This window comes from Hyla sarda, chromosome 4 (genome assembly GCF_029499605.1).
Source record: "Hyla sarda isolate aHylSar1 chromosome 4, aHylSar1.hap1, whole genome shotgun sequence".
Lineage (NCBI taxonomy): Eukaryota > Metazoa > Chordata > Amphibia > Anura > Hylidae > Hyla > Hyla sarda.
Window position 1 is genome coordinate 201,936,435 of NC_079192.1, and position 12,558 is coordinate 201,948,992.

The following is a 12,558-nucleotide window of genomic DNA, read 5'->3' on the forward strand; positions in this document are numbered from 1 at the left end:
TTTTCTATGCATATTGTAATTATGTATGTTATACAGCTGTATATTTAATTGCTTGTTAATATGGAGCAGTACAGTTTCAAGCCTCATTGTTTTTAACTTCCCATAAAACGGGTATTATGCACTTTTTTATGTACTTATGTACTCTTATAACTTTGTACTCACTGTATTTATGTATTGTTCACGAGTTATATACGATATTTGCACTATTAATTGTTTGATGAATGTATTGATTGCACGGGGTATAAGAAACCCCATAGTTCATTGTATCACCATGCTTGAAAAAAGCTCCATTGAGGAGCTGAAACGTCGCTTTGAATTTTGACATGAAGGAATAAAATTTTTTACACTTTTTTGCAATTTTCGAGTGCTGCGCCATTGTTTTCTATTACATGGACTTTGATCGAGTCAGGGCGCTGGCACCGGACATCTAATGGTGAAGTAGTGCTGCATTGTTTTTGAATATATGTCTATGATTTGTTTGCTGGCACACAGTCAATTATGGAGGGTGATTTAAATGAAGTTATACCTCATGTCTCATCATATGCTGAAGGAGAAGTTAACAGGATTCTGAATGGCGTAAAGGGTGATGCTGCCTTTCTAGCAGTACCTGCTATTGTTGATGTGAAAAGAAATTTCGAGTATGAATCCAGGAGAGTTATTATGTTGGAGCTACATTTAGTGACTTTGGGCGAATATTACAAATGCAAAAGGATACCCAGAGGTATGCGGTCACGGTTAAGGCCTACAGTTTTCTCAGAGAATCTGGAGTTTAAAAAGATGTTTGAATCAATTTCTGACCGGTATGCTTTGGACATTATTTTACTTAATTTGGATTTTTTGCAAAAGGATTTGTGTGCTGCCAAGGAGAAATTAAGAGAAGTTGAGATGAATCTGGGAACCATGTTGTCAGGAGAGGAGCTTGGTGCTTACATGGAAAAAACCAAAGGTTTTTTGGAAAAATTTAAGAATGATACCATGGACATTAAAAAGAAAAAGTGGCATAGAGATCTAGGGGATTACAACAGAGGTCGTGTATACACTTGGAACTATAATGAATACAACAATGGCAACACACAAGGAACAACACCTAGACGTGGGAGAAAAAATAAGACTCAACATGAACATGTTATTGATCAATCTTCTTTTTTAGTGAAGGACGGACTAATGGAGGATTCTCCTCCCAACATTTCTACAAGAAACCAACCCGAAGGGGTGGGCGCAGGAGACACAGGGGCCGCAAAAACCAGAAGCCAGAAACAAGGCAAGATTCAATTTGCCCGACAACAGAAGAAAAAGACATAAGCTCGCCTGAAACTGTGGTAAATATTTCATCTATTCAACTGACTGATGCTCAACTGTCTTTATTATCTAAGGGCTTGTCATTTTGTCCGATTACCAGTCCAGATTGGTTTACCTTTGAATGTGATTTACAGGCTTTTTTCAGACGTTTAAAATTGAAAATATGGTTCAGTTCACAGGAGCATTTGGGGGATCGATGTGGTGATGGCCCTGTCGGACGGGAGTTGTGTTTGAGCAGCTTTGGTCTGTTCAATCGTTCCTCCTTTAATCCTGCGGTGGCGCCACATGCATTGGAAACCTATATGCTCTTAGTGAGGGATGATATAGAACAATTGAAATCTAATGTAGATACTGTTGGTATTAGACAGTGTAACCTTTCTAAGGCGGAAAAAATGGCACTTGATGAACTTGTCCAGAACTGCGACCTCACAATTAAACCCGCCGACAAAGGTGGGGGGGTCGTAGTTATGGACACCATCAAGTACAAGCACGAGATACAGAGGCAATTATCTGATGTAAGAACTTATATGAAACTTGAGAGTGATCCAAAACAGGCTATAATGATTAAACTTTCCAACATTGTTGAACAAGCCTTCAATGATGGATTGATAGACAATAAGTTGAGGGAGTTTCTCCTGATTAAATATCCGGTAACTCCCTCAATTTATGTCTTGCCTAAAATACATAAATGTTTAATCGACCCCCCAGGGAGACCTATCGTCTCTGGACGAAATTCAGTATTAAGTGGGGCATCTATCTTCCTTGATAGGGTTCTTAGACCCTTCGTTTTTGCAGCTAGGTCTTACATCAGGGATACCAGTGACTTTCTGACGAAAATACAAAACATTACAGTTCCTTCTGATGTGATTTTAGTTTCATTTGACATCATAAGTTTATACACGTCCATTAATCATGATCGCGGCATGGACGCAGTGCGTGACACACTTTCTAAATCCACATACTCCATGGCGGCCCAGGATTTTATGTTACAGCTACTTTTTTTGATATTGACACAAAATTATTTTTTGTTTGATGATCAATTTTTTTTACAGTTAACTGGGACCGCCATGGGGACGAATGTGGCGCCCATGTATGCGAACCTGTACGTCACAGCCATGGAGGAGGGTGTCGTCTATTCATCCCACCACTTCAGACATTGTCTGGGGTGGTGGCGATTTATAGACGACATCTTCCTCCTATGGAAAGGCTCTTTGGATGAGCTCAACCTTTTTCATCAATTTTTGAACACGATTGACTTAAATATCCAGTTCACCATGGTACAGTCCACAGAGAGTGTGAGTTTCCTAGATGTTTTAGTCACCAATGAGAGAGGAACATTACATACGTATCTCTATTCCAAACCAACTGACAAGAATACACTGTTACATTATACGAGTTGTCATCCACGCAGAATGATAGAGTCCCTGCCGTACAGTCAGATGTTACGTGCGAGAAGGGTGATTGAAGACGATACGGCATTGGAACAGTCACTAAAACAAATGACTACTGACTTTTTGCATAGGGGCTATCCCAAGAGGATAGTGGATAAACACAAACAGACAGTGTCACACATGTCAAGAGAATCCACACTTGTCACCAGGCCTAAAAGAATACAAACTAGGATTCCCTTCACCTCTACCTACTCCGTGTGCAGCGGACAAATCTCCAGAATCATAAATAAACACTGGCACATATTGAAAAGCGGCTTCAAAAATGTGCAGGAATTCTCTTCTAATCCATTAATGTCTTATAGAAGGTCGAGAAATCTCAAAGATAGATTAGTGAGATCTCATATTGGTTCAGGAGGTGGATTAAGACAGATGACGATTGGAGCCTCGAAATCAGGCTCATTTCCATGTTTATCCTGTGTAAACTGTTCATCAATGGTTAAAGGTTCTGTCTTTGTCCATCCCGTGACACAACGTGCCTACACACTAAAACATTTTCTCACCTGTGATTCCACATGGGTCATATATGTGTTGTACTGCCCATGTAAGTTACTTTACGTTGGGCAAACAACATGGAGCCTCAAAACGAGAATTAACAACCATCGCTATAGTATTCGGAAATCCAGATTGGATTTGCCAGTTTCAAAGCATTTTTGCGAAGAAGGCCATGGGGAACGAGAACTAAGGTTTATGGCTATTGATCATGTGCCCATCCCAGCAAGAGGGGGGGATAGATTAGCGTTATTACGAAAAAGAGAGTTATGGTGGATACACCAATTGAATTGTCTACGCCCTAATGGCCTTAATGTGGAGTTTAATGCTGTTTAAGGCACATACAATTGAGCCCTTGGATAATGTTGACCTGAATTCAGCATATTTAAAGGTGATACTTGATAATATGACTAATCTTTATATTTCTTGATGTTGTTGCAGATCTTGATACAAGAAATTAAGTGGATATCATGTGAAGGAGGACGCCACTCGCTCTGTTTAATACTGTCTAAATTGCATTAATAATATTATATGTGGGAGCTGATAGCTGCAATCCTTTATATTTTTGTTTGTATAGTTATAATAATAAAAATTTACATTGAGCAACATGCACATTCACACAATTTTATTTATTTATCTATTTATTTCTTAATTATTTTTATTTTTTTATTTTTTATTTTTTTTGGATTATGCTTTATTCCCCCTTGGGAGGTTGGTTATATAGGGGGACCATAGGAGACCAGGGTACCAGGACATCCTGTCGCAACTGCTATTAGGGAAAAGCCATAAGAGGGGCAGGGCGCTGCTGAAAAGCGGGCGCACTCCTGAATAGGTTGTAGGGGGTTGATCGGGTGTCATGGGGCCTTTTCACTAGGGTCTCTGACATCAGTTCTCCCCGTTTACTATGGGTCCTTGACCCTCTCAGGGGGGCCGGGACTCGTGGTTCTACTTACCAGGGAGTTCCCCTCAAAATCAGGGCAAAAAAATCATGAAGAGTTTTTTTTGAATAAAGAAGAATTATTTTCTTGAGTTAAAGTTTCTAATATATTAGGAAGATATGACTGTGATGTCCTGTGCATCCATGTTACACTGGATATAGAAGGTCCGACTCATTTTACCAACCTCCAGAGTAATTTTATTTATTTTATTTACTCATTTATAGTTTATTTTGTATTTTTTCCTTACATTTTATCATTTTTGGGTGATTTTGTATTTTTATTATTATTAGTATTATTTATTTATTTATTCTTTATTTTTTTCACTATAAAAAATCTTTTGTCCCTAAGAAATTATTTTTATCACAGAGTGGTTTAAGTATAGAGTACACAGTAAATTAGTTTTGGTCACAATCAGCACTTCACACAACACCTTTTCCTTTTTTTTACACAACACATATTCTTTATTTAGTCCAGCATTCACACAGTTAACAGTGTGCACACATACTGTGCAGCAAGATGCCTCTGGAGACATAGCGATATATCCAGGGGCCTTGCAGCCAATAGGTTTGTAGCTCTATATCTCCCACACTGTTTATTTAGTTACTATGGTAACCTAGACCATGTGAGTGTTGTGGCCGGCGTTACACTGTGATCGCTGGGCTCAGAGGAGCGATCATGTGATGTCTGATCACATGACACATCACAGGTCCCGGAAGCCCTAGAATACTGTATTGCACGCAGGCGCAGTGCATTTGTATACAAGCTAACGGCGCCATCTTCAAACACAGAGCGGGTGAGCTATCTATCCTGTTTTTTCTATGCATATTGTAATTATGTATGTTATACAGCTGTATATTTAATTGCTTGTTAATATGGAGCAGTACAGTTTCAAGCCTCATTGTTTTTAACTTCCCATAAAACGGGTATTATGCACTTTTTTATGTACTTATGTACTCTTATAACTTTGTACTCACTGTATTTATGTATTGTTCACGAGTTATATACGATATTTGCACTATTAATTGTTTGATGAATGTATTGATTGCACGGGGTATAAGAAACCCCATAGTTCATTGTATCACCATGCTTGAAAAAAGCTCCATTGAGGAGCTGAAACGTCGCTTTGAATTTTGACATGAAGGAATAAAATTTTTTACACTTTTTTGCAATTTTCGAGTGCTGCGCCATTGTTTTCTATTACATGGACTTTGATCGAGTCAGGGCGCTGGCACCGGACATCTAATGGTGAAGTAGTGCTGCATTGTTTTTGAATATATATATATATATATATATATATATATATATATATACCCAAAGAATAATTTGGCCAGCACTATTGATTCCAAACTATTGTAAAGGCAGTACAGACAGTACAGCAGGCATTGCAAGGTCTGAAACATCCAAGGCACCTTATATACACCTAATAGAGGTGGGTGGGGTGCAAGAGCCAACATGGAGGTAGCCACTCCCCCGTATGTGTAATACAACCAAAGAATAAGTTGGCTCTTGCACCCCACCCACCTCTATTAGGTGTATATAAGGTGCCTTGGATGTTTCAGACCTTACAATGCCTGCTGTACTGTTCACACAGAGGCATATTCATAGTGTAAGATCCGTCCCAGAATGAGGTCCCCTTACCGTGGTGGGACGGTCCACGCTATTTGGCGCCAAATTTGCAAGCTAAGTACCTCATAATTTTGTGGTTTCATATTTTCCTTTACTGCACTACGGCTGTATAGCTTTTCATGCTCTATTTATATACTCATGTTTTATCTATATACTCATGTTTCATCTATATCTTTGTGCTAGCAGTGTGCTGCTGTATTCTCCTGTTGCTGTATATATATATATATATATATATATATATCACATAGGATTTAGAGTCCACAGTTCAGTTTCAAAAAGGGTGACTGGGAGTGCAAAACCTTAAACCATACAGTATTAAAATTAGAGAATAGTAGAAAAAAGTTATAGGCTGCACTCACCTAATCAATTTAGGTGAGTGCAGCCTGTAACTTTTTCTACTATTGTCAACCTTTCAAGTCTGTTGCAGAGGGGGAAGCTGTGAAGTTCCCGCTTTAAGGAGTGTGGGGACAATGAAGAGATATTTGAGGAGAATGGGCACAGTCCGGTAGTGGTGGCACAGTGTCATTTCTGTAAACGGGAATTGAAGCATAGCCATGCCCTGCGTTTAGGAACTACAGCTCTACGTAAGCACATGGAGTGGCATTGTAAGGACTGGCTACAACTATCACTTTCCCACCACTGTCTGCTGTCCACTGGCTAGAGCTACCACTAGTTCACCATTTCCTGATGTCCGCTGGCTACATCTACCATTGTTCACCACTGCCTGCTGTCTGCTGGCTACAGCTACTGCTAGTTTAGGAACTACAGCTCTACATAAGCACATGGAGTGGCATTGTAAGGACTGGCTACAACTATCACTTTCCCACCACTGTCTGCAGTCCACTGGCTAGAGCTACCACTGGTTCACTATTTCCTTATGTCCGCTGGCTAAATCTACCACTTGTTCACCACTGCCTGCTGTCTGCTAGCTACAGCTACTGCTAGTTCACCACTATCTGCTGTCCAAGGACTACAACTATCATTAGTCCATCACTGTCTGCTACAGCTACTAAAACTATCAATGGTCCACCACTAGCTACTACAGCTACTACAACTACCACCAGACCACCACCTTTGCTGTCCACTACAGTTAACACTAGTTCCCGCTGCCTGCTGTCTGCTGGCTACTACACCTTTCACTAGTCCTTTATTGCCTGCTGACAGCTGAAGTTTTTTTTTTTTCTTCACTTTTCACTATTTATAAAAGCTATTGCTTTTTGACAATTTTGGGACACCAATCCTGTAGTAACTCCCAAAAAGGGAGAATTTGTTGAATGCTTGGAAAAAGCCATTGTGTCTTCTGATATCTCTCTGTGTACACAAAAAAACATACTTTATGCACCCATAATATAGGCCTACTTTGGAATCTGGGTTTGCTGATGTTTCTTGTAGGATAAAATCGCAGAATAATATAACAAAAGAAATATATAGTTAACTGTATAACACTGGCAATAGCTGCTGACTTTTTTTTTACTAATCTCTGCTCATGCTGTTTATGGCACCAAAAAAATGCAATGTCCCAATAGTAGGCTTGTATGATACAGTAGCACATTTGATAATTCAGTTTTCCAGTTCACACTGGATAGATCTCGTAAGGTTTTACATTCACATAAATCTTGTAAAATTCCGGACTTGACCGCCAATAGAGTAAAATATATACTTTACATTTCTAATAACAGCCAGCACAAACTGAAACATTAGTAGTAGTTTAAATTAATTGTCAAGTTGCCTATTGTAACAATGATTTAAAGAATCACATATTGAAGAGCCAAAATTATTGTTCTGCATAGAAAAGAAGTGTAGCATAGTATTTACAATAAATACTAGGAAAACTGTGCTAACAAGCTCTAGAGTTAAACAGAACATATGCTGCTTGTAATGGCACTTTCTAAATCAATACAATTATCATTACAGAACATGTCGACAAATTAGGCAAATACAGTCTACATGTGGGAGAAATGCAATTTGGCTCCATAAAAAAAAATGTAACTATAAAATATCAGGGACATATGTAGTTAGCTAAAGGTTTGGAGGTTTAAATACCAATTTGTGAGAAATGTTCACAGCCCAATCAGAGAATGCATTTAAAATACCAACCAACGTGAAGCACAGTGATTTATTATTAGGACCAGATGCTTGGAGACCTTGGTAATGCCCTGTATGTAAGTGGAAAACATAGCAGGCAGGTTTGATATATATATATATATATATATATATATATATATATATATATATATATATATGTATTTGTACAATGTAAGTAATGCAGGCTAGTTCATATGCAGCCTATAAAAACAAATCAATTATCATATTTTTTATGCAATATGTCCGTGCACTCATTGCTATAGATTTCTAATATTTCTTCTTCCAAGCCATGAAGACCATAAAAAGACTTATTTCATATATCCATTTCAGTCAGCAGTCAAGAAAAATATTGTATCTCAAGCTACCAGCTTCAAATTCTAAATAATAAAAAAGCACAATTTAAAAGACTGCTGTAATCCTTTCACCCATTTAAATTCCATTTATTTGTTTTTGAATTCTGTATAAGAGAGAGTAATGATGAGATTAAATATTCAAATGAGGTGAAAAATGCCAATCAAATTGTTTCATTTCTTAAAATTACACACCATGTAATTTCAGATGAACGAGAGTACTACATAAGCTTCCTCAGCGATAGTGCTGTTCCATCAGGGAAAAAATATGTTAATGTGTTATGTGAAAGATAAATAACTTCATTCATTTATTTCCTTGATTCTCTTCTTAACTAAAACAAGAATTCAAGCACTCTTCACTGCCAGCTGATTTTTCTTTCTGTGCATTTTTTAGATAAATGTCTCACAATGTGTTTGTTTGAACTGTATGTGCAAATGTGAAGACTAGCTATAGAAATAACATAGGCAGATATATAGTGTACAAATATGTAGTAGCCATTTACTTGCTGCAGACAGCATTCATGGTTTCATTTATTCAATTTATACATGGTAAACACCAAACCAGTCGAATGTCCACAGTGAGAATGTCTTTGATGGTTGCAGTTACTTCCTCTCTGTTTTGAGATTAGTGTGATTAATGTGGTTTTTTTTTGGTACATTTGTTAAAGGACTTAAAAAAGCTGTGAAGCTGTACCAACTTGTGTATGGTTTAAAGGGGTACTACCGTGCTGATAACTTATCCCCTATCTAAAGGATAGGGGATAAGTTGCCTGATCGTGCGTGGTCCCGCGATCTCGCACGCAGCACCCCGCTCTCATCAGGCCCCGAAGCGAACATCCGCTCCGGGTCTGATGACGGGGCCGGTGATTGTGACGTCACAGCTCCGCCCCCGTGTGACATCACGCTCCATCCCCTCAATGCAAGTCTATGGCAGGGGCGAGACAGCTGTCTCGCCCCCTGCGATAAACTTACATTGAGGGTCAGAGCGTGACATCACCTGGGGGCGGAGCCGTGATGTCACTATACTCCAGCCCCGTGATCGGCAGTCATCAGTCCAGGAGCGATGTTCGCTCCCGGGCCTGATGAGAGCGGCGTGCTGTGTGCGAGATCGTGGGGATCCCCAGTGGGTCCCGCGCGATCAGGCAACTTATCCCCTATCCTTTAGATAGGGGACAAGTAGTTAGCATGGTAGTACCCCTATAAGCAGCAAGCATTTGAACAGTTGTGCTCAAAATTTTATTTATCCTTTAAAAAGTGTACTATTAAAAAAGTGAGCAAGAAATACACATTTTTTTTATTTTATTTCTTATGGAATTCATATTTATCTGTAGGTTAGAACAGTATGACAAAGTCATAAAACAAAACTTGAAAGCAAAACATAACAGCGTGTAATCTTTGTAAAAGTGGTCTATGAAGCCCTGAATTCTTGCAAGTGGTCTAGCTGCCCATTCCTTTTTTAGAAAAGTCATATAGAGTATTTGTGTCACGATTCGGCTAGCTGGAAGTGGATCCTCTGTGCCAGAGAGGGATTGGCGTGGACCGTGTCGGTGGACCGATTCTAAGTTACTACTGGTATTCACCAGAGCCCGCCGCAAAGCGGGATGGTCTTGCACCGGCGGTAGCAACCAGGTCGTATCCACCGGCAACGGCTCAACCTCTCTGACTGCTGAGATAAGCGCGGTACAAGGGAGTAGACAAAAGCAAGGTCGGACGTAGCAGAAGGTCAGGGCAGGCAGCAAGGATCATAGTCAGGGGCAACGGCAGGAGGTCTGGAACACAGGCTAGGAACACACAAGGAAACGCTTTCACTGGCACAATGGCAACAAGATCCGACGAGGGAGTGCAGGGGAAGTGAGGTATAAGTAGGGAGTGCACAGGTGACGATACTGATTAGGCCTGCTGCGCCAATCAGTGGCGCAGTGGCCCTTTAAATCGCAGAGACCCGGCGCGCGCTCACCCTAAGGAGCGGGGCCGCGCGCGCCGTAACAACACAGAGGGGAAACGGGTCAGGTACAGAAGCCGAGATGCACATCGCGAGCGGGCGCGTCCCGCGTCGCGAATCGCATCCCGGCTGGGAGTAATATCGCAGCGCACCCGGTCAGTAGGTCTGACCGGGGCGCTGTGAATGAGAGAACGCTGCGAGCGCTCCGGGGAGGAGCGGGGACCCGGAGCGCTCGGCGTAACAGTACCCCTCCCCTTGGGTCTCCCCCTCTTCTTGGAGCCTGAGAACCTGAGGATAAGACTTTTGTCCAGGATGTTGTCCTCAGGTTCCCAAGATCTCTCCTCTGGGCCACAATTCTCCCAGTCAACCAAGAAGAATCTTTTACCTCTGACCGTCTTGGATGCTAGAATCTCCTTCACCGAAAGCGGACATACTTGGCGGAGAGCCATACTTTGTCTCCGGGAGAAAAAATGGGGGGAATTCTTCTTTTCCTATCGGCATGTTTTTTCATCCGGGATGAAGCCTGTAAGAGAGAATTTTGAGTCTCTTTCCATATGGTGAAGAAGTCCCGAGTCACCTCATCAACAGCGGGCAAACCAGAGGGCATGGGAGTGGGAAGGGGGGGGAAGAGGGTGACGGCCGTACACCACGAAAAATGGGGATTTAGCAGAAGATTCGGAGACTCTGAAGTTGTATGAGAATTCGGCCCATGGTAGAAGATCTGCCCAGTCATCCTGGCGGGAGGAAACAAAATGTTGCAAATAGTCACCAAGGACCTGATTAATTCTTTCTACTTGCCCATTGGATTGGGGATGATAAGAAGAAGAGAAGTTTAATTTGATCTTGAGCGGCTTACAGAGGGCCCTCCAGAATTTAGACACAAATTGAACGCTTCTATCCGAGACGATGTGCGTGGGCAACCCATGAAGGCGAAAAATGTGTATAAAAAATTGCTTTGCCAACTGAGGCGCCGAAGGAAGGCCTGGAAGAGGGATAAAATGTGCCATCTTGGAGAATCGATCAACGACCACCCAAACAACTGTGTTGCCACGGGATAAAGGCAAATCAGTAATAAAGTCCATACCAATCTGTGACCAAGGTTGTTTAGGAACAGGCAGAGGATGAAGGAGACCAGCAGGCTTCTGGCGAGGATTCTTATTCCGGGCACAGACAGTACAAGCCCGCACGAAATCAACAACATCAGTCTCCAGAGTAGGCCACCAATAAAATCGAGAGATGAGTTGAAGGGATTTTTTGATGCCAGCATGGCCTGCGAGGTGGGAGGAGTGTCCCCACTTGAGAATCCTGAGGCGCTGGCGTGGAGAAACGAAGGTCTTCCCTGGAGGAGTTTGTCTGATGGAAGCTGGAGAAGTGGAGATCAGACAGTCTGGAGGAATGATGTGTTGCGGAGAGGCTTCCACTTCAGAGGCATCTGAAGAACGAGAGAGGGCATCGGCCCTAATGTTCTTGTCAGCAGGGCGAAAATGGATTTCAAAGTTAAAACGGGCAAAGAACATCGACCACCTAGCCCGGCGAGGGTTCAGCCGTTGGGCAGACTGGAGATAAGAGAGATTCTTGTGGTCAGTGTATATAATAACTGGATATTTGGATCCCTCCAGCAGGTGCCTCCATTCCTCAAGCGACAATTTTATGGCCAGTAATTCTCGATCACCAATGGAGTAGTTTTTCTCCGCCGGAGAGAAGGTCCTAGAAAAAAAACCACAAGTAACAGCATGCCCGGAGGAATTTTTTTGTAGAAACACTGCTCCAGCTCCCACTGAGGAGGCGTCTACCTCCAATAAGAAGGGTTTAGATGGGTCAGGTCTGGAGAGTACGGGAGCAGAAGAAAAGGCAGACTTGAGATGTTTAAATGCGTCTTCCGCTTGAGGAGACCAGGACTTAGGATTGGCGTTTTTCTTGGTTAGAGCCACGATAGGAGCCACAATAGTGGAAAAGTGTGGAATAAATTGTCTGTAATAATTGGCGAACCCCAAAAAATGTAGGATAGCACGGAGTCCGGAGGGGCGTGGCCAATCCAATACGGCAGATAGTTTATCTGGGTCCATTTGTAGTCCCTGGCCTGAGACTAAGTATCCTAGGAAAGGAAGAGACTGACATTCAAAGAGACATTTTTCCATTTTGGCATAAAGTTGATTGTCCCGAAGTCTCTGAAGAACCATGCGGACATGCTGGCGGTGTTCTTCTAAGTTGGCAGAAAAAATCTGAATATCGTCCAGGTAAACCACAACACAGGTATATAGAAGATCACGAAAAATTTCATTTACAAAGTCTTGGAAGACGGCAGGGGCGTTGCAAAGGCCAAAGGGCATAACCAGATACTCAAAGTGTCCATCTCTGGTGTTAAATGCAGTCTTCCA

General features: G+C 41.6%; 1 protein-coding gene across 1 annotated transcript; it reads left to right on the plus strand.

Annotated features, from left to right (window-relative positions):
• The first annotated feature begins 274 nt into the window (after positions 1-274).
• LOC130368893 (uncharacterized) lies at positions 275-5,131 on the plus strand. Its single transcript, XM_056573269.1, has 2 exons — positions 275-1,319; positions 3,681-5,131. Exon 1 carries the CDS (start codon positions 499-501, stop codon positions 1,300-1,302), a length of 804 nt encoding a protein of 267 aa, XP_056429244.1. The 5' UTR covers positions 275-498; the 3' UTR covers positions 1,303-1,319; positions 3,681-5,131.
• The last annotated feature ends 7,427 nt before the right edge of the window (positions 5,132-12,558 follow it).